Genomic DNA, 21980 nt, shown 5'->3' on the forward strand with positions numbered 1-21980 from the left:
AAAAAAAAAAAAAAAAAAAAAGGAATTTGGTGAAAGTCAGTATAATCCAAGCTCAAGATAACTCTTCAGCTTTTAGTGTGTGCTACATAAAAGGTGTGTTAGGTTTTCTCTCTTTCTGGCTCTATTTCCATTATTTATATAGCCTGGCAACTCTTGCTAGCATTGCATTTCATGCCTTTAGCAATGTCTCCCTATGTTTCCCAGGTGATACTTAGATGTTTGTAATACATTGCTCTGTTCTGCGAGAACAACACAGAAAATAGAATTCACTGACTTGCAGTACATCAGAGCCCTGAAGACTAAAGGGCAGGTTTTTTGCAAGTCAGGATAGAATACCTTTATTTTTGAATATTCACTTACCAGTGGCTCCCTTTGTTCTTGGAACAGCTCTGTGTTTATACAAATTACCTTTGTTTGAGAAATAATGTATTCAGAGACAACACTTAACCATTTTTGTATTGGAACTTGGAATGGGTTTTTGTTTAGAAAGTGGCATAGTTAAGTTATTCAGTAATGAAGATCATTCATTTCTTTTTCTAACCTGGCCTTTAATAAGACCTTTCTGTGTGGTGCTGAACAGCGTTGCAAGTGCTGAAGGAGTTAAAAATGCACCATTTCAGAAACATTTTTTGGGTCAACCTCCAAATTCCTTGTGGAGGGGTGGCCTAACTTTTGTGTGGAGCTGTGTTGGGATAATTTTCCCATCACAAACCATGTACACATGGCAACTTAAATTAATTCCTGATGAGTATAGGCACTGTACAGCAGTGAAATACATGGTGTTGGATTTTTTTTGTTTGTTTGTTTGTTTTGCTTAGTGGTAACTTTTTAAAATGGAGACTAAGAGTAGCTTTAGAAGCTTATTCACTTATTTTTATTTTTTTTTTTACAGAAGGCTTTGACAGACAAGGACCATTCTAGAGTGACTAGTTGTAATCCTGAAGAACTGCTAAAAGTATTCCTGGGGGACAGTCCCCATCCAGGCCACATGCTAGCTTATAACACATAGGGCTCTTAGCACCCATAGCCTAAGCTCCTTGACTTAAGTGATGACACAAGACTTTGCTCTTGTTGTGGGGGTGGGGGGTAAATGAAAATGCCTAGGCCTCATGCTTGTTTAACTTGAGTCAAATGTAACCAAGCCACCCATAGCTTGGATAACTCTCAGGTACATGGACTGCTGCGTGCATAGCGTATGCATGTGGACTGTGCGTTCAGCAGCAGGAAGCTTTGGCCAGACTAGCCATCCAGTCCCAAACAGCTAACACGCAGCTTCTGAGCTAAGAGCCAAGGAGGACTGCTGCTCCCTTATTCCATTTGTTCAATAAAAGCCTCTTTCTAAAAAACAGCTGTGTCCTCACTCCCTACTTGACTGCACCCCCTCCTCATCTCCCCAGCCCCTGGGAACCCAAAAGTGCATGTCTAAGCAACCCTTCACCTGCCTCTGCCTCCCCACTGAAGTCAGGCAAGCACCGTGCATTTTTTGGTCAACTGCAAGCCTCTGAAGTTTACTGACCTCATGTTTAGGAGAAAAGGGACAGCAGAACAGTGAGAACTTCCCCAGCTGCAGGTCACCCACCCTCTGGGACCCCAAAGCATGGGTGCAAGCACTCCTTCCCTTCCTCCTCTCTCCCCACCCAGTCGCCCTCTATGCGGTCTAGCGGGCTGGATGCTCACTTCCACGTGCTGGTGTTGGAGCAGCAGCACTTTCTGCACAGGTGTGAACTGGTTCCCAATCTGTGGGGTTTGGGAATGGCCGGTTGTGACGCGGGTTACTTCCCAGGCAGTGACACTTTGGAATGGTTCCCTTGTCTTTAAGGGTGGACACACGTGACACATTCTCCACTCCGCTGACTGCAACAGGCTTTGTTGCTGACCCTGCAAGAAGTAAGGATTAGGAAGTCTTTCCTTCATACAAGGCACAGGCGCGAAGGTCTGTATGGTTTTAAACAGCCTCCTGTGGTTAGGGGGGAGAAATCTGTTCTGTTGTTTTGATTCCCCTGGGCTTGCCTAGCAAGGCGACAAGTTGAACAGTAACGCGTTGGCAGTGTCAGAGGTTGTGTTCCCCCTCCCCGTTATTGGGAGGTAGAGAACCGCGTTAGTCTGAAGTTGGGCAATAGGCAGGGCAATGTGGCTGGCGCCTTGTGACCGACGTTCTTCAGAGAACCGTGAGCTCGCATAAGCTGCGGGCTACTTGAGCAGTTATGGTCTCCCTCATCTGGCAAAGGTGAAATTTGGGCAGGACTCGAGTATTTAACAAGCAGCTCTTAAAGTATGTTGTGAAATCTCGTACAACAACAGGTGAGTAAGGCTTGTTTTGCACTTTACCTGAAAAGTCTGCCTTAACAGAAGCCCAATGTCCTATAAGAGCAAGGGTTTGCTACTGACTTTCCCATAACTGCCACCTGCTGAATCGGCAGCCTTCTCTGCTGAACCAGGGCGTTCCTCCACTGTCGTCCGGCCCAACACTGACTCGGTTGTGAGCCAGTTGCAGCCCCTTTCCCTTTGTCTAGGTATAGACAAGAGTTCGCCTTCTTTCCTGCTGCAGTTATGGAAACAGCCATTTAAAGAGGTATCCTGAAGGCAGTGAGATCTGTGGCCCATTCTTTTGAACACTTTATTTTCTTGACCTTTGGAAGAGTTTTGTAGTTTGGGGTCAGTTGTGGAGAAAGTTCTGTTGTTGTGGTCAGTCGTGTGACCCTTGAGATGGTTGGTTTGTTTTATTTGAAGCTTCGGTTGATTGAAGAGTTGGTCCCTTAGTAAGAGTAGGTTTAAAAATAAATAAATAACTTGGTCTGGTGCCTTTTTAGGACCTTTACAAATGAGGACAGCTGTCTCCTCATTGATGCGGCGCTTTATGATGAACCCACGTGAGCAGAGCAGCGGCTGATGTTGCTTGAGTGTCATGTATATGGGCATGAGGCATGTATTTGGAGCTAGCTGACAACTTTTTGAGGAATTGCTTTTGACTGAGTTCCAGTAATCCAGCTTGGATGTTGCAAGGAAATAGGTTGTCCTTACCAGGGCAATCATCTAAAATGGGTTTTTGGGGGTTTTTTGGCAGTCGCAAATTATAGGTGATTTTGACACGCAGTAGCTTATCAATGGCTAGAACCAGTGCCGAGCTAAGGGCTGTGGGCCATGGATTGATCTGCCCATTTGCAGGCAGGCTCACGTAAGGGCTGTTGCAGAGCTGGTGGAAGGTGTCTCTTCCAAACATTTTTCTTCCTGGTTCTGGCTTGCTTAGTTCTGGCCGGCTGTCTGCCAGCAGCTTACTGATCTTCAGCAGGCTCCTGGGGCAACAGATCTGTTTGGGTTTGAAGGTAGAGAAACTGGTATTGCTTATGTATTGACATTTAAGTCAATGTTGTCCCATGATTTTTTTCCAAAATGGCTTAATGTCCACATTGAATAAGGCAGTTTATAATGAAGAGGCCTGAAAACACACAGTTGAGCATTTTGTTTAGGGAGAGCAAGTTGTCAGTGTTCATCCTTCAAGGCTGACCTGTAGGAGGATCAAGTACTTTCCCATTGACCCCTAATGCTGCTTCAAGTTCAATTCAAAAGTGTCAGTTGATCCTTGGATCTAGTAGTATAATAAGCAGCCTCCCCTGGCTGTGGATAAGAGGAAGGCAGGGCAGATTTGCACCTTAGCTACTCTAGTTAGTCTAGGGTAGTTAGGTAGATATAATGTAGCACAAGGAGAGGTCATCCATAAGTACAAACCGTGTCACTTGTTTTAAGCCCTAGCCTGAAACGTGATTGGAATGGGCTTAGAGTCTTGGTGGGTAAAACTGAAGATGGCTTTCTGCTGTTTTTCCAGCGTAGTTCCCTGCGGGTAAGCAGGGTTCAGTACTGGATGGTACTTGCTGTGTTCCTGTGGATCGGTGTTTGCCATTCATGCAGTGCAGAGCAGATGGTAAACATCCATCTTCAGAGGAGGTGGTTGCATGACCTCCCTAACTCGGAGAGGTTTGGGTCAGAGTTGTGTGCGTTTACAAGCTGCGGGCACTCGACGATACCCAAAAATGAGCATTCCTGAAATCGACCTTCGGAGCTGCGATAATACGAGGGAACGTGACATGTTAGCCATGAAATGGGTGTAGCAGAAAAGCTGAAGTATAGTAGCACTGTTCTGATGTAATACTTCTTAGTCTGGCCTGGAAATAGGGCATGCTTGCATAGGCCTTGTCTACACAGGGAAGTTGTTCCTTCTATCCCTAGTTAAACTTTTGTGTGGCTAAAACTGCTGTGTGCCCAGACATGCAAGTGAGGTTTCGGTTCATATTTATCTGTGATTTCAGCACACGTGGATTCACGTACCTGGGGTTACATACTGATTAGAGCAGCTGTGTGTGATCCTGGCAAATGACCCTTTACTGCATTGCAGTTTGGAAGAGCATATATCCAGTCCCATCTGGGCTGTAGTTACTAGTCTGCCAGAGCCACTGGCAGAGCAAATCCAGGAGAGTCAGAGTATTCGGGAGACGGCCAAGTGCCACATCACAACCAAGCTGTTCTGACACATCTCCAGAAACAGACCCCCCTCCCCTCCCCCCCAGTTACCTGTCCATGCTGTGAGCAGCTGGACCAGACTCTGTCACTGAGGGCACCAGTAAACCTCCTTGGGATCCTAGAGAGTTTGGAACTGACTGTGGAAGGAACCGTGACCAGGAAGAGGTTCTCCTGAAGAGTCAAGATACCAGCATGTCCAGCCCTGAGCCACAGACCTAATTGTTGGAGATGGCACCCCAACCCCTGACCTGAGATCTAGCTTCAAACTGATGCGGGGGCTGCATAGTAAGTATTTGTGCTGTATTACAATACAATTGTATGGGGAGGTTTTAAAGACTTTGGTGGGACACAGCCCTACCTACAACAGCTTAGGCTGACAGTGTCTGTGGACTTCTCTCTCCCTGGCCATCTCCAAAGCCAGTCTTCCAAAGGCATCCAGGTTGGAGACAAAGCTTATTTTCCTGAAATATCCAAAGTGCCATCCCTGTCCTGCCTGTCATGCTTAATTATCCCTCCTGCTCCTGGATGACTGCTCACCTCCTTTACCCACTTCTCAGGTTGGCAGTGCTGTGGAAGCCAAAACCTCAGATGTTTTGTGCAGAAGATGTTTATCGCAGTGACAAATTCAGAAGGAGCAGCAGTAAGAAGTAGTTTACTTCATGCTCTCAGCTTTTAAGCTACCTTTGTTGTCTCTGCTGCCTGACTTTGACAGTCTACTTCAGGCATTTCACAATGGGTAGGCTTACAAGGATCTTTGTGGGTGATTCTTTCATTGGACCAGCTGCACAGTTGGGACAATGTTAGACAAGCTTTTGAATGGAAGTCACTCTTGTATCTGAGAGCTTGTCTAATGATCCAGCCACGCAGTTGGTCCAGTAAAAGATATCAGCCACAAAGATGCTTGGTTCTTGGATCATTTGTGGACCATTATGGCTGCCGCATCACTGCAACACTGCTAAAGCCTCCAAAGCACGTGATGTTTTTGGGTTCAAACCAGTTACTTCAGAGGGTTTGAACAAACATGCACTTGGAGCCATTTCAGAAGGGGGAGGGGTGCTCTTGCTCCATGATGAGCAGCAGTTCTGGTCTGCCCTGAGGTGTGCTCACATGGAGAGCGATGCAGATGTAGCACAACTGCTGCAGGATTAATGCTGCTCCATCCGGGGGTGATGTTGGAGCTGTTTACTGCATTTGTATTGCTCCCAGCTTGGGCACAGGGACGGGATAAAAGGAAGGTGAAGTGTTTTGACATCTCCCTGCACACTCCAGACTAGGAAGAATAGATGGGACCAGCTTACAGAATAGTGACAAAGCAACGCTTTATCACCATAAGCATGGGGACCTTTTTATTAGGAAAATAATTTCTATTCTATTTCTTTGTTCCCTTAGCAACCGACGTTCCGTAGCCTGCACGGACCCAGGGCATATCAGCTCTCGGAGGCCTGGCAAACCTTGGGAGAAGTGAGATGACAGAGGAGGACACTTTCACTGGCCCTTGGGATGGCATCGTAACAGAAAGCTCCCAAGGCAGAAGAAAGTAGAAGTTGGAGAGGCTCTCAAAGAAGCATATGGATACAGAGGATATGTAGGAAGGAACCTTAGACCCGGGGCAGGGGTTGAGCAGTGCTCCTGGATAATGTAATAACACTGTTCACACTCAACTGCCCAGTCTAGCCTAGTCCTAAATCCTGTGGATAACACAGGATACTGGGAGTTAACTTTCATTTATCCAAAAGGCACGTCCTGTTTGTGCGGTTTCCATCCAAGACAAAGACGACTTCCACTTGTTTTTCCAAGTCCTTCAATAAATATGTGAACGCTCTGTCCTTTTTGGCATGTTTTGTTTTGTTGATTTTTAAATGTGCATTATTATATCAGTAAAGACTTCTGCGTAGGACTTGACTGAAGCAATTGCTTTGAGAAACAGTTGCCTGTAACAGTTTCTAATGGGATCCTGACATGAGAGCATTGCATTAATTTGCTTGGTTACAGCACTTTCCTTTTGCAGCATTACGTCTTGGCCTGAAAGTAGAAGCATGGCATATTCCAGACACCAGTTCACGACCAGCTGGAGACGGCCCTTGCTGGCTACTCGGGCCATACAGATAGTTGTTGTTTTTGCACCTTTACCTCTTACCCGTTGCTAGTCCAGATTTTGTGCATAAGAAAGCAAAATCTACGTGCCCCAGCAGGCAGGCTGTTTAAAAGCATTTTGCCTTTTCAGAGATGTCTCCATCTTCCTCTCAGTTTTCCAGTTGTGCTCCTCACTGTCGTTCTATAGCTGCTTGGCGGAAACCAGATATCCCAGAACGAAAGTGGAATCGCAACACCATCCGTTTCCCTGAGGGTCTTGGGAGTTCAAATTCCCTGTGTTCTATAAGACCAGACTTTTTAAAGATCATGGCATTATAGCCTTTCATGATGTTTTTAGCCCAGTGCTAACAAGTCTCCCATGGTGATCGATTGAGTCCTGCAGCACTGGAGAGAAAATACACCTTTCTGTTGATGAGCATGGAGACTTGGTGTCTAGGCAGAGAATAGGCATGTGGCATGGGTCCTATCGGCTGCCCCTGTCATTTTGGGGACCCCCGCTATGCAGTAGCCACTGCATTAACCCATCAGTAGCCACTTGTACATTGCTAAATGTCATGGCCAAAGGTCTCCTCCTCCTCCTCAACAGAAGTACTCTCCTGCATGACATCTGTCTCTCAGTTGATCTACTACCAACAAACCAGTCAGCTGTAGGCTGGTAGTGGACTTGGGGGACATGCTCCCAGATGGTGATGTCCACATACTCCTCTGCACTGAGGGCAGCTGCTGCATTGCTTTTTTGGGGGGAGCTGTGTGGACACTTCTAGAGAAGTTCTCTTCCACATCCTGAGGTTCTGTTGCTGTCATCGATCATCCTAGTTTTGGACCCCAGCTGTGTTGTACCCGTCTACTAGCTGGCTGAGCTCAGAAGCATCGTTTCAAGAGAAGCTGCTTCAGAAGACTGTCCAGCAGCAGCATCAACGTCTTCATTTTATCCTACTGTAGCTTTGTTACTGTACCTGTTTTCCAACCCATGCAAAGCCATTCGGCTGCCAATACGCTTGATAGAATGGACTCTTCATATCAGCGATTGTCAGGATTACTGCACTTGGAAGCATGTGTTCTGTGCTGTCAGACAGTGGTTTAAAACCGGTGCTTGCTTTAAAAAGCTGAAGTATGAGATGCAAGGAAAGGAATCCTGGGAGTTTATTCTGAGCCTGTCCCAGAATCCCTGCAGTTTGTTAGACATCCCGCAACTCACTGTGGCCTAAGTGCCAGGATGAGTAGAGCCTTATCGTGGAAAATTGTGCTGTGGATATCTTCCCAGAGTACTGTGAGGTTATTTTAAAAAGTTAGAAAGCTATATGAACTCAGGGATTTGCAAGGGATATAGCACAGTTTTCATAAAAAACTGTGTGGGCACACTGCTATAGTTTTTCCAATGTAGTGGAAAAATAAATATATATTTTGAATGCTTTCCTGTGTGGACAAGGCGTTTAGGGTATTTTGCGAAGCATCGTTTGGCTTAGGTCTGTCTTGGTATTTGGAAGTAAAAAGAGAATCCATGTACTTGAGGTATATTGTCATCTGCAAGTGGTGTTTTTGTCTGAACGTCTCTAAACATTCTTTGGCTGTAACCCCATGGCTAGATGGTAGTAGTTATTTGTTTATTTATTTATTTATCTATCTATTTAGCGACTGTTTGCTGAAGGAACACCTGTTGCTATAAAGAGATGTTTCTTCTACTTCAGTGGAACCTTTTAGTATTTTTTTTTTTTTTTTTTGCCTAGTTAAATATTGAAACATTATTATTCATGTCATTGAATGCTAAAATCCCTTTTTCATTCCAGGATGAGCAGTTCCTAGGTTTTGGCTCAGATGAAGAAGTCAAAGTACGAAGTCCCACCAAGTCCCCCACGGGTACGTTCGGGTTACGCGACTGTCTGTTGCTTACGTGTAATGGTGTTTTGATGCCTCCCACTATTTACGTTGCAAAAGTTTTTTCTAATAATAATAATGTATATTATGAGGTCTTACTGCAAAATAACTGAGCGTGTTCTGCTCCGAGTAGTCTGCTTACAGAAGGTTTGTTCGTGAGGGGTTGTGCTTTGTAGACCTCTCTTCCACAGCGTTTTTTTTGAAGAGCTGCCCCTTGGCAGAGTCCCACATTTCACAAGCAGCGTGTTGTGCTTATGAAGGTATCTCTTCATAATATACATGGGGAATACCAGAGGATTTTAATATAACTACCTCACTGACATCCTCTAGATTTTCCGTGGTAGCTTTGGAGCCTGTCATTCTGCTACAGTTAATGAGGGGCGCTTTTAATCAGTTGTTGTTGTTGTTGTTGTTGTTGTTGTTGTTATAGATCACTATCTATAATTGTACGTTGCTAAATGTCATGGCCAAATGTGAGAGAGCTGACTAAAATGGACAAATTAAAATTTAAACTTGTTAACTTTCTAAGATGTAGCATGGTATTTTTTACTTTGACTTCTGAAATACAGTGGTTAAGATTTCAAAAAGATTATTAAATTCCAATGGTTGATCTTGGACTGTTAACATTTTTCCCAAGAAAAACCTCCAAAGGATTTGAATTTGGACAGCTTTCACTCTTTTTTTTCTATTTTGAAGGAAAAAAGGGGCAACTATCCACTTATTCTGAAGAATATTATGTTTGCAAAGGAAAAACGTTCCCATTCTGCTTCCATTTCAGTTTGTTCACGTGCTCGGTGTGTGGGATTGCGGTGGAAGGGAGGGGAAGAAAGGAATCCTATGAAATTATGCTATTGCCTGATACTGTAGTACTCCCTATACCACCTGATGCACATTGCTTCCTTTCTCCCATTGGTTTTACTCTGCAAGATCTCAGCAGCTAGATAATCCTTGTTATAACTCTTATTACTAACCTACAAACTGCTGTTGGTATTCAGTGGTACATAGCAGCAGTTCCAATAAAAAGGTTTGAACTTTTCTGGTCTCTTCCACCACTTTTATGGAGAGAATGACCTTGAAATAATACTATTCAGCATGCATGCAGAGTTGATCTTTATACAAGGCTTCGTGGTAGATTTAAAGCCCATGATTGCTTTTTTGTTTGGTTGGTTTTTTTCCTAATAACCTACTACCCGGAGGTTTTTAGCTTATTTCTAAATAATTTGAAGATGTTTTGGGGTTTGGAAAAGGAGTGCAGAATCCTTCCTCTTCCCTTAGGGGGATGTTTGGAACAAGTCTGACTTTTTTTCTTTTGTGCATGAGATGGCTCTTAAAACGAGAAAAGCCATGACAGTTAGTCAGGTTTAAGTCCATCATGAAGCTTAGAAATCCTGTATTTGTTTTCTGTTCACAAGTGTAGGGTAATGACTTCACTGTAGGTTGTTGTTGTTTGCTTGGGGGGGTTGGTTTTTGGGTTTTCTAAATTCCCAATTTTACTTGTGGAACAATAACACTAAATCCATATCCCATCTCCTGATTCAAGTTGGCAGTGATTTAAGGCAGGCTCTCGGACAGACTATGTCTGATCTGTTATGAAGCAAAGGAGATGTGTGCGAAAGTGAGTAATACTAGTAGGGGATGAGACACTGAAGTATGAGACCAGCATTTCAGTGAGGAGATTATCTTGATGTTAATGATGTAGTTTCAGGGCTGTGTTTAACCATATTAGGCATAAGTAGCTACAGACATGGGTGCAAATCTCATGCTAGGGAAGACATTCAGTTGTCAGAATATACTGACACAAAAGTGGCACTTAATTTCATAAAGAAGTCCTTCGGAGATGCTCTCAGCACTGCCTAACCGCTTTCAGTAAACTCTGTTCTAGTCGGTCTTCGATTCCAGCTAGTAGTAGCTTCTTGATACGAAACGGTTGAATGTTTGGTAAACCAAACAGCTCCACCTTCCATTTTGTGAGAGATTATTGACCTTTCACCTCTGGTAGTCTAGGTCAGATCACCATTTTGGTGGTGTTAACCTAGATTCCAGTGGATAAATATCCCCTTTGCAATACTCTGTACAGTTTGACCAATGAGCAGTAACTGCTACGAAGAAACTTTGTCCCAGAATTATACGGGTGTTTGAGGGCAAGGGTGAAGTGCTTTGGCAGTTGTGTGGAGACCCAGAACTAGAGCAGCAGGGTTGGCGGGTAGCAGATTGAGCTAAAGGTGCATGACATCTGCCCGGCGCCTACTTTAAGTGCGGCCAGAGAGAGTGCGTTGATTCCAAAATCAAGGCAAGAAAAAAATCTTAGGACAGTAAAAATCTCTCTCAAGTCTACTTTTCTCCGCATGCAATTCTTAGTAATGTGTAGAAAAATATTTTAGAAAAACTGTATTTTTTTTTTTGAAGTTTTTCCATTCTTTGCAGATGGTGTTTCAAAAATTAATCTTTGTTATTTGCTGTTGCCTTCTTAAATGTTGATATTGTTTTTAAAATGGGTCCTTTTGATTGAAAAGTATTTGAACTTTTCTTGAAATGTGACTAGATCCTTGCTATAGAAGAATTTTAAAGGATTTCTTTCATGTACAAGTTTTCGTGACAGTTGTATCAATAGCAGTTGGATTGAAAATGTTTGACAGCCTGTTTCATGTGACTTGTGTTGCGTAAGTTCTGATATGACTTGGGTAGCGCGATACCGGTGTACAGAAAAGCTGAGTGTGCACTCTACGTTCTCTCTTTCCTCCTCAGTTAAGTCTAGTCCACGAAAACCTCGTGGGAGACCCAGGAGCAGTTCTGATCGAAGTTCGGCTGCTCTCTCAGACTCCTCGTCAGTGTGTTCTCCTCCAAGCAAGTCTGAAACTCTATCCATGGAAAAAATAAAGAAGAAAGAATTGAAAGGTGGGGAAAAGAGACGAGGCAGGCCTCCAACACTCAGCAGTGTGAAGTTCAAAGTATCACAAGTGAAGGATGCATCAGATGCTCAGAAGGGGAGCAAAGAAGAAAAAGAGAGCCTGAAGAAAATAAAAAGGGCACCGTCCACTACATTTCAGCAAGCTGCAAAAATCAAGAAATTAAGAACTGGTAAACTCTCCCCACTGAAATCTAAATTTAAGACTGGAGGGAAACTTCAGATTGGGAGGAAGGGGGTTCAGATTGTTCGCAGGAGAGGAAGGCCACCATCTTCTGAACGTTTAAAGACTGCTTCAGCGCTAGTCATAAATTCGCAGCTGGAGAAACCCCAAAGGGTACGTAAAGAGAAAGATGGTACGCCACCACTCACAAAAGAAGAAAAGAGTGCTGTTAGGCAGAGTCCTCGCAGGATTAAGCCTGTTAGGATTATTCCTTCCACAAAGAGGACAGACGCAACAATAGCTAAGCAGCTCTTGCAGAGAGCAAAGAAAGGGGCACAAAAGAAGATCGAGAAAGAAGCAGCTAAACTGCAGGGCAGAAAGGGAAGAACCCAGCTCAAAAATATCCGTCAGTTTATCATGCCAGTCGTGAGCGCTATTTCTTCGCGGATCATAAAGACGCCCAAGCGGTTCATTGAAGATGAAGATTATGACCCTCCTATCAAAATAGCTAGACTAGAGTCCACACCAAACAGTAGGTTTAGTGCTACATCCTGTGGGTCCAGTGAAAAATCAAGCGCTGCTTCTCAGCACTCATCTCAGATCTCTTCAGATAGTTCACGATCAAGTAGCCCTAGTGTCGACACGTCCACAGACTCGCAGGCATCTGAGGAGATGCAGACGCCTTCTGAAGAGCGGAGCAATACTCCAGAAGTTCATGCCTCTTTGCCTATTTCTCAGTCCCCAGAAAATGATGGCGCCGACAGGAGAAACAGGAGGTTTTCGATCTCGGAAAGAAGTTTCGGCCAGAGGGCGGCTAAAAAGTTGTCAGCCTTGCCAGGCGTGTCCCAGCAACAGTCCTCCTCCTCTCCTCCCCCGCCTTTGCTCACTCCTCCGCCACCGCTCCAGCCAGCTTCCAGCATCGCAGACCACACACCCTGGATCATGCCTCCAACAATACCGCTGGCTTCGCCCTTCCTTCCCGCTTCTGCTGCACCCATGCAAGAAAAACGCAAGTCAATTTTGCGAGAACCAACGTTCAGGTGGACCTCTCTAAAGCATTCTAGGCCAGAACCACAGTACTTTTCTTCAGCAAAGTATGCCAAAGAAGGTCTCATCCGTAAACCAATATTCGATAATTTTAGACCCCCGCCACTGACTCCTGAAGATGTTGGCTTTGCATCTGGTTTTTCAACACCTGGTGCTGCTGCTCCAGCGCGTTTGTTTTCTCTTCACTCTGGAACCAGATTCGATATGCACAAAAGAAGCCCTCTGTTGCGGGCTCCGAGATTCACCCCAAGCGAGGCCCACTCCAGAATCTTTGAGTCCGTGACCTTGCCTTCCTCTGTCGGCCGAACCAGCGCAGGGACCTCTGCAGCAAGTGCGTCTTCTAGGAAACGAAGGAGAAAAGCATTTAGCCCCATTGGATCCGAGCCCAGATCTCCTTCGCATTCCATGAGGACGAGAAGTGGGAGACTTAGTACCACTGACCTGACAATGCTCACATCGCAGTCATCTGTCCCTTCCTCATTAACTAGCATGTCTGTTAGTTCTCTTGCCACTAGTGCCTTAAATTCAACTTTTACTTTTTCTTCCCATTCCCTGAGTCAGTCTGGGGAATCAGCAGAGAGAAGCCAGAGACCAAGGAAGCAGACTAGCACTCCAGCAGAGCCTTTCTCATCCGGTAGTCCTGCTCCTCTCTTTCCCTGGTTCACATCAAGTCACCAGACAGAGAGAGGGAGAAACAAAGACAGGGCTGCAGAGGAACTGTCCAAAGACAAAGACATTGACAAAAGCATGGAGAAGGACAAAAGCCGCGAGAGAGACCGAGAAAGAGAAAAAGAGAATAAGCGTGAGTCGAGGAAAGAGAAAAGGAAAAAGGGGTCAGACATTCAGAGCAGCTCTGCTCTGTTCCCTGGAGGCAGAGTGTCCAAAGAAAAGGTTGTCAGTGAAGATGTTGTAGCATCATCTTCTGCAAAAAAAGCTGCAGGGCGGAAAAAGTCTACAGCAATAGATCCCATGGCAGATGTTCCTGCTGCAGCTCTTGTAGAGACGACAGCCGTCAAAACCAAAATACCCAAAAGAGGTAGAGGGGTGTTAGAAAAAACAGATCTGGAGCTTGGTTCTGCTGCTCCATCTCTGGAGAAGGAGAGAGCTGTACGCCTTTCTGCACCTTCATCAAGCACTGTTAAACATTCCGCTTCCTCCATCAGCTCTATGTTGGCTCAAGCAGACAAACTTCCAATGACTGATAAGAGGGTTGCCAGTCTCCTGAAAAAGGCAAAAGCCCAGCTGTACAAAATTGAGAAGAGCAAATCCCTCAAACAGACAGATCAGCCAAAAGCACAGGTATCTTTTTTTTTTTTTTTTCTTCTGTGTTCATGATGGCTTCACAATACCTTTTTGTGGCGTACTTGAATTGGAAATTGCTAGTATCATTTAGATGCTAAAACAGAAGAATGTAGTATATCAAAGTGAGTAACTGTTAATGCAGCAGATGGTACCTAATTTGAAAATAAGAAGCTCTGGGCAGAAGTTGAGGGGGAGAAAAAGCTGCTGAAGTTGGTTCAAGATGGAGCTGCACATGGTTTTTGGAAGCAATGCAGTGTCTTCCCTTGCTGGGTTTCTTAGGCTAAAATTGAGTGATGTATTAATCTACCATAGTTTGAGTTTGTAAAGGCTAAACCACAGAACTTAAATCTTTTTATTTCATGGTGCGTTTCTGGTGCCCCATTTCCCGACTTGCCAAAATTACGGAAATTTCTTTCTCTCTTTTTTTTGAGGTTCGTGTTCTTGTGATCTGTCTTATAACAAAGGATCAAGTTCCCTTGGGATATTGCATTGGACAAAAATGGGAGCTAATTTTTCTCTTCTGTGTTACCCATGCCTTTTTCAAGGGCTCTTACTGCATTTTTTCCCCCTGGTATTTTCTCTCGCATGCTTTTTTCTGGCAGTAATGCTTATTTTTTATTTAAATTTTATTTACTTAGTCATATTTTCATGTGTCTTGCTGGCTGCAAGGCCATTGGACAGCAGCTTGATTTGTCCCTCTACCTTCTGTCAAGACAGTTAGACTGGTGTAAAGTATTAGCCCGTTTTATCCTAATCTGTCAATGCCACCTTTAAATTTTTGGTACCAGTGCATTTTAGGTGAGGAAATAATAACATTTAGACATTCAGTTTCTTGTGATCAGAGATTAAAGTTGGCCATAGAAACTGTCATTTTAATTTGAGTTAGGTTGCTCTGTATTGGACAATTGAAACTGAAAAAGCAGCTGTGAAACCCAGCTTCGTGTCAAATTCTTAAAGACCTGCTGATTTGAACATCTAATTTCATGCATTCAGACTTACGTGAAGTGTGAGTAATGTGTTGTTACATGTTCTAGTGCAGTGCCTGTCTCAGTACCTTTGTTCTCGCACACCTGAAATTTAGGGTCAAGAGAGCGATTCTTCTGAGACTTCAGCGCGAGGACCGCGAATCAAACATGTTTGCAGAAGAGCAGCTGTAGCACTAGGCCGAAAGCGAGCAGTATTTCCCGATGACATGCCTACTCTGAGTGCCTTACCGTGGGAAGAACGAGAGAAGATTCTGTCTTCCATGGGGAATGATGGTAAGTTCAAAGTTTTTTTCATTTGCAAAACTGCTGCAGTTGTTGCAACCCCCCCCCCGAATTTAGTGGCTACTTGCTATATAGGTAAGTGTATAATGCTATAGAAATGACTCTGCTGTGTTGGAAATTAAGCAGGGAAAAGTCTGTGTTGAGCAGATACTGAACACTTGAAATAAATTTCTAGTGCAAGAGGTTTTGCTATTCTTGCTACCCCCTATTACTTTTACAAACGTGTGCCTTAAAATGTCAGTTTCTGGACTGGAGCCTTAAATGTGTTCATCTTTTATGTGGCTCTGCAGGTTGAGCCACTGCTTTCTGGAAAGGATAATTCCTGAGCTAACAGAAATGGTTTTAATGGCTCCTGAATTCATATCAGACTTTTTTTTTTATGACAGATAAGTCATCAATAGCTGGCTCGGAAGAGGCTGAGCCCCTTGCTCCACCTATCAAACCAATTAAGCCGGTTACCAGAAACAAGGCACCCCAGGAGCCTCCAGTGAAGAAAGGTCGGCGCTCAAGGCGGTGTGGACAGTGTTCAGGGTGCCAGGTTCCAGAGGACTGTGGTGTCTGCACGAACTGCTTAGATAAACCCAAGTTTGGTGGGCGTAACATAAAGAAACAGTGCTGCAAGTAAGTGTGCATCTGACAAGCTCCTTGGCCTAGCCCTGCTTTGGTGTGAAGTAAGTGCCCGTGCCCCTGGGATGATAGGGAGAGAGTCGCGCTGTGTCAGAAGCGGAACAGACAGGCTGTGGAGGGAATCCAGTTTGAAAAGCTCTGTCTAGTGCTCGGTTGCTCCAGAAGTAGACGGTTAAAGAAAATACAAGTGATAGAACACAAACTGATATTGAGTATTTTTGCCCTAAAATGTGGGCATCTTTTTCTTTAGGGCCTTCTCCCTCTCCTGTCCGCAGGTACAAAAATCCACACTTCCTTTTTTGGGTCATTTACAGAGTTTAGTAATGGCAGAAAAGATTGGAAATTATTTTCCCGGCGGTGTATTGTAAAGAATTTGATTTGTCTCCGTATTTTTTTTAAATGATGTGTATATACAGTGTTTTTCTAGTATATATTTGGCACGTAGTGAAGGACACCATGGAATTTAGTTACAAATATCACTTTATTTTTCTTGATCCCTCGTATCATTTTATCCAAACCTTTTTATGCGTAAATATCACTGGTTTGGAGCTCTCTTTTATTCTTTCTTTAGTCTTTACATTAGACTGGTTTTACCAGCCTGCATAATCTGTTTGAGACAGCAGCAAAGCAAAGTGGCATAAATAAAGATTGTTGTGATATGAAAGCTATTTATAAAGCATAGCTGTGAGAATTGCTGCCTAGTGTGCATCTGTGTGAAAACACTCTGCAGAGTGCAGTCTGTAAGTCATCCCTCTATCAGCAGCTCTTCCCAGGCCCTGGGCAAGTTTTCAAAACCAGTGGTCTGTTACAAGAGGTAAAGGAAAAAGAAACGTGACTCTGGTGTACAGCAGATATTGCGCACTTAATATTGCATGAAAATTGGGCATTTAAGTTGTGGAAAAAAATAAACATTTGTTGACTCTGTGCTGCGCCACTCCATATAATTAAAGAAGTTATTTACGTATGAGGGAGATGCTTTGTCCTGCAGACCAAGTCCAGATCCAGTCACCAGCTATTTAGTCTAGCTTTTGTTGAATTCCAGGAAACTTGCATTTGAGGGAGCTTGGCATGGCTTTTCAGATCGCTCAAATGTGTCCGGAGACTTCTGCGTCTCCCAAATCCCAGTGTACAAGAAAGGGAACTGACAGAGATGTCACCATAATTGCTTTATCTCTGGTGAAACTCTGTGCAAACGTGCAAGTTGAGTAATTGATGATGTGAGCCAGAAGTTTGTGAAAAGGCTTCTCAGCCCTAGACAGTTTTAAAGGAAAAATGAATGGTTTTGCATCTAAAAGCCCCAATAAGTTTGTGTTTCCAGCCCTTTACCCATATTTTATCTTTTTTCCTCTACGTTCCATTTATCCCAGGATGAGGAAATGCCAGAATCTGCAATGGATGCCTTCAAAAGCATACCTCCAGAAGCAAGCTAAAGGTAGGCACAGCCAGGTTATCCTTTGGAAAATTCTACTTTGGGTGCTAAATTCATCATTAGCTTTTTATTCCCCAATCATTGTGACCACACTGGCTGTGGTACTCAAAATTAAATGTGTTAATGTTACTGGCTGCATGTATTCCCACTGGTGCTCAACCTTCCTTTGTGCCGAGGAACTCCAGAATCAGTGTTCCGAGAGCCCAGCGCATTTCTCACATTCTTTTGATTGTAAAATAAGATGGATGCTTGGAAGTCACATAATCACATTTGACTGACTTGATTGGTGCCTTTTTGTCTGTAGCTGTGAAAAAGAAAGAGAAGAAATCCAAGACAAATGAAAAGAAAGAGAGCCACTCTGGGAAGAACCAGTTAGACTCCGGGCAGAAACCAGTTCCTCCCACTGTCCTCGCAAGAGAAGATAATGCCTTGAAGAAGAACAGTGAACCTGCCCGAAAGCCCAGTGAGGAGAAAAGCGAAGAGGGAGGCTCCTCTGTCCCAGTGTCGGAGTCCAAACAGGTTGCTGCTTCTGGTTCCAGAAAAACTGGCAAACAGGCACCCCAACCAGTGCAGGTTCCCCCTTCTTCTCAGCTGCCTAGCTCAGGGCCACTGAAGAAAGAAGTGCCCAAACCTGTCCCTCCTGAGCCCAAGAAAAAGCAGACTCCACAGCCAGAATTAGGTAAATGAACACATTTAATTAAAATAACCAGTCATCTCTTTTAAAAACTGACATTGGAGTAAAAGGTTGCAACTGGTTGTTTAATATTGAATGTTTTTAGGGAATGTAAAACTGGAAAATTCTTTGTGAACCAGAGTAAATTTCATGGCAAGTTTGATTTTTAAAATCAGATTTCTTGATCTAGAACTTAGTACCGTATTGTTCCATTTATAAGTCGGCCTATTTTTTTTTTCCTCCAAAAGAATCATAAAAATTGCAGTCAATGTATATGCAGGGTCACCCTGTCATAGGGATCCCCAGCAATCTTGAGTTTTTTATACTGCCAATGTTTTTGTGCAAGCATTGAAAATACTAAATTAACTTCAGTATGTTTTTTTTTTTTTTTATTTTAGTATGTTTGGTGCATCCTCCCTCCCCCTCTGTGTCCTTTTTTTTAGTTGTATGACTCTCCTGTAGGAGTTTGTAAAAGCACCAGCAGTTTAAGGATTTTGTATACTTATCACCTTATTTGGGGAGGGGATGGGGGCAGGAGCCATTTTCCCTAAAACTGAACCGAAAAATGTGGTGTCAGCAAATATGCTCAGTCAACTTATAATCGAACAATATGGTATATGCAAAGGACTGTCTAGTTTAAAGTGCAGTTGCCACAGTGTTAAACTGTTGTTATTGTTGTCCACGTGGCACGTAACAAAGTTGAATGGGCCAGACAGAGCAAAATTCCTCCCCAGAAAATCAGTGTATGTTACGAAGTGAGACGCACGGTTCTTACACCACAGTTTTAGGGTAATGCTTTGCTGTTGGATGTGTTGCACTTTGGGGAGTCACGTGGGTTTCGGGAGTGCAGGTTTGCCCTGTTTAGGAGGATGCTGAAGGCAGAGAGAATTGTGGACAGCTGCAAATAAGGAAGCTGTCCATAGTAAAGTGTGGGCCTAAAACTGCATTTGCGTGAGCGTATTATTCCTCTTCTTTCCAAAAGGTTGCTTTTAGTTCCAAGAACTTGACTTATGATTTTTCTCTTCTTCCCTAGGCACAGAGCAAAACAAACAGAAAAAAATCACTCCCCGTCCAAGTTTCCCTGTGAAACAGAAACCTAAAGAAAAGGTGGTGTACTGCATTTTGTGCTGCATATTCAGTAAATTACAAGACTTTGACACTTACTTTCTTCTGTCAGTTACAAATGTGCAGCCTTGACTTGGCTTTTGAGCTGTCTATGATTTAAGGAAAGATCGTCATGTAAATAGTTGTCTTGAGAATTCAGTTCATTCAGAAGTTACTTCTGTTCCATGCTTCTGAAATATTAATCTAAGATGGGGGCAGTCTGATTTCCACTCAAATTCCAGATCTGCGTATACATTTACAAAGGACAAATTTTCCATTGCTTATCCTTAGGGAGAAATTTGAAGCTTTTTACCGAGCCAGATTCCTTCACTTACCTCCTTTATGCCTCAACTTTGAGTTATGTGTTTTGTAGATCACATCAGCTAATTTTCTTTGTATGTGAATTACCATTGTTCTGTTTAACCTGATTTATTGTTTTTTAAGATAGATAGTATTTGGTGTTGGAATAAATGTTTTTTAAATTGACTTTCTAGGAAAAGCCCCCTCCAGTCAGCAAGCCAGAGAGCAGCACATTGAATTTGCTCAGTACTCTGTCCAACGGAAGCAGCTCCAAGCAAAAACCGCTTACAGATGGAGTCCACAGGATCAGAGTGGACTTTAAGGTAATGGTCCAGATGTCTTAGGAAATGGTGTGAATGTGATTGGCTGTAAGCAAACATTGCAGTTGGTTTCCCTCAGGAACGATACCCTTGGCTTTTAACTTAGAGATGGTTAAGTGGTCTCCATCCCACAATATGAATAGGTAGTATAGGAACCCTTTTTTCTCTCTGAAAAGTCATTCTGCTAATAGCCTTTTGTGTACTTTCTGTTCACAATTGCAATTTCTGTATTCGATGAAGAGAGTACTGTAATTCAAAACACTGATCCTCAACAAACGGAAGCACACATGAACTTTTCAGGGAACGATTTCCATCAAGAAAAACGTAAAACTGTGACTGCCTCTTGAGTCCATGTACTTTGAAACCTTTATTAATCCTACCTAAGTCACAGCAGTCCTTGGAGTTTTGTCTGGGGTTTTAAGTTAACTATTGAATCTTGCAGCTTTTTTAATATCGGTCACTGAAATACAATGAACACTTTTTCCTACTGCATCTTCAAGACTAATGCACCAATTTCTCTTTCAGTTCCTGAAGACAGGTTTTAATAGTTAAAACTATAATGTGGTCTCCTATTACTAAGATTTTGGGTTTTTATAAAAAATACTACCGTATCATAATTATTAAACTATGAATGATCAACATAATTTAAAAAAATTTACTCGTGAAAATGAGCGTATTATGAGATGTTCTCGTTAAGTCTGCTTACTAATTCACAAATCTGTCATTTTATTGTGGGTCAATTTAATAGCAAGAATTAGTGAGAGAAGACTAGTTATTGGGTAAGGAATAGGTTCAAGGGATGAACTTTTTTGCTGTTCTAAAAATGAAGTTGCTCAGTTAACACTGCCTAGCAACCATTGTGTTGGGGTGGGGTTTTTTGTTCTATGTTTGCCTTGATGTTGGGTTTCTCTGTTGTGCATGGTGTACACTTCTGTGCTTTCAGGAGGACTGTGAAGTTGAGAACGTTTGGGAGATGGGTGGATTAGGCATCTTGACCTCGGTACCTATCACTCCTAGGGTGGTCTGCTTTCTGTGTGCCAGCAGTGGACATGTGGAGGTGAAGTATCTGGTTATGCTGTTGACGATCTTAAAATGTGACGAGCAACGAGCTTTTCCAACAATAGTGCATGCGAGTCTCTCCGGTCATCTTAAACCACAGGGAATTCGCTAGTGTCTACAACTCCATCCTCTTCTAATCCTGTTATGTCCTATAGTGCCCAAACACACGATACATAAAATCAGCCATTGTTTAAAGAGTTTGGCGGTACCTCCGAAGGAAGTGACTTGATAGTTGAGACATAAAGGGCAATGTTTTTCAAAAGCACCAAGTCTCATGCTTAATGATTTAAGCACCCATTTTCTGGCTTTAGGGACCTGAGTTGTGTTGAAAATTGACAGGAGGGATTTGGGCTCTCAGCCCTTTCTTCAGTGGCTCGTAAGGTATTGAGCATGGGACTCGGGTGCTTTGAAAACTTAGTTGTCTTTCTTCCCTCGTTCCTTACGTTACAACCAAATTGGGGAAGTTTGGGAGAAGCTTTAAAGAAATCTCTGAATGAGCTTCTGGAAGACTTCCTCCATCACCAGGTTTACAGACTCAAAATGCTGAGGAAGGAAGCGTCTCACTTGGCATCCAAGGAGCCAGCATTCTTTGGGTTCTCCATAAAGAATAAATGTCCATTAACGTCCAAACCTAATGCTGTCTAAAGTTAGGCTCTGACGCTATATTCTATGCATTGAAATAAGTGGCCTGACTTCTGATGTCATTGATAGGTCCTGAAATCAGATGCACACATATGGGTTTGGGGTCCTAATTTAAACTTTGGCATCAGAAAATTTTGCATAAGATGCTTTGTACATAGTTATTTCATGTCAAGGTAAAATAGTTACATAAAAACATAACTGCCCTTGACTGGGTCACACTGTAGATCCATCTTGCCCAGACTCCCGTGTCTGAGAGTGGATGCTGAGAGGCAGTGAACAGGGTATGACCAGGGCTTTTCCCCTGTTCCTTTCCCACTTGCAGATTCCACCATTTAAGGTCCAGGAAATTCTGATTTGGAGGCTGTACGCTTAATTCACATGCTCGGTCACTACTGATGCCCCTTTCCGAAAGTAATATATCCAATCCCTTTTTGAATCTGGCTTAATTGCCCCAATGTCTTGTGGCAATTAATTTCACACTCTAATTACCTGCTGTATGAAAAAGAACTTCCTTTTGTTAGTTTTAAACTTACTACCTAGTAGTTTCCTGGTATGACCCCCTAGTTGTTGTATGGTGACAGAGCCAGTAATAAACCCCTACTGACTTTTTCTCTTCACCGTTCACTATGTTGTAATGTAAACCCTTACCATGCCCCC

At 43.3% G+C, this 21980-nt stretch overlaps 1 protein-coding gene and 1 long non-coding RNA gene across 4 annotated transcripts in view; both read left to right on the forward strand.

Moving 5' to 3' along the window:
• The first annotated feature begins 11 nt into the window (after positions 1 to 11).
• Positions 12 to 6410, forward strand: LOC109293954. The gene is made up of 2 exons (XR_002096429.1): positions 12 to 4800; positions 5905 to 6410. It is a non-coding gene; the product is annotated as an uncharacterized LOC109293954 (long non-coding RNA).
• A 1950-nt stretch (positions 6411 to 8360) lies between these two features.
• The window catches only part of KMT2A (lysine methyltransferase 2A), a 45370-nt gene continuing 31750 nt past the window's right edge, over positions 8361 to 21980 (forward strand). For 2 of the 3 annotated variants that reach the window (XM_019512113.1, XM_019512120.1), the window contains exons 1-9: positions 8361 to 8466; positions 11230 to 13898; positions 14983 to 15160; positions 15556 to 15790; positions 17164 to 17228; positions 17530 to 17904; positions 18932 to 19005; positions 19497 to 19625; positions 20566 to 20679. In XM_019512113.1, coding sequence (XP_019367658.1) covers positions 8361 to 8466; positions 11230 to 13898; positions 14983 to 15160; positions 15556 to 15790; positions 17164 to 17228; positions 17530 to 17904; positions 18932 to 19005; positions 19497 to 19625; positions 20566 to 20679 — 3945 coding nt within the window. Of the gene's footprint in view, positions 8467 to 11229; positions 13899 to 14982; positions 15161 to 15555; positions 15791 to 17163; positions 17229 to 17529; positions 17905 to 18931; positions 19006 to 19496; positions 19626 to 20565; positions 20680 to 21980 lie in introns of those variants that run through there. The other variant, XM_019512126.1, reaches the window with a different exon arrangement.

Source organism: Gavialis gangeticus, unplaced genomic scaffold (assembly GCF_001723915.1).
Source record: "Gavialis gangeticus isolate Ggan-Ray unplaced genomic scaffold, GavGan_comp1, whole genome shotgun sequence".
Classification (NCBI taxonomy): domain Eukaryota; kingdom Metazoa; phylum Chordata; order Crocodylia; family Gavialidae; genus Gavialis; species Gavialis gangeticus.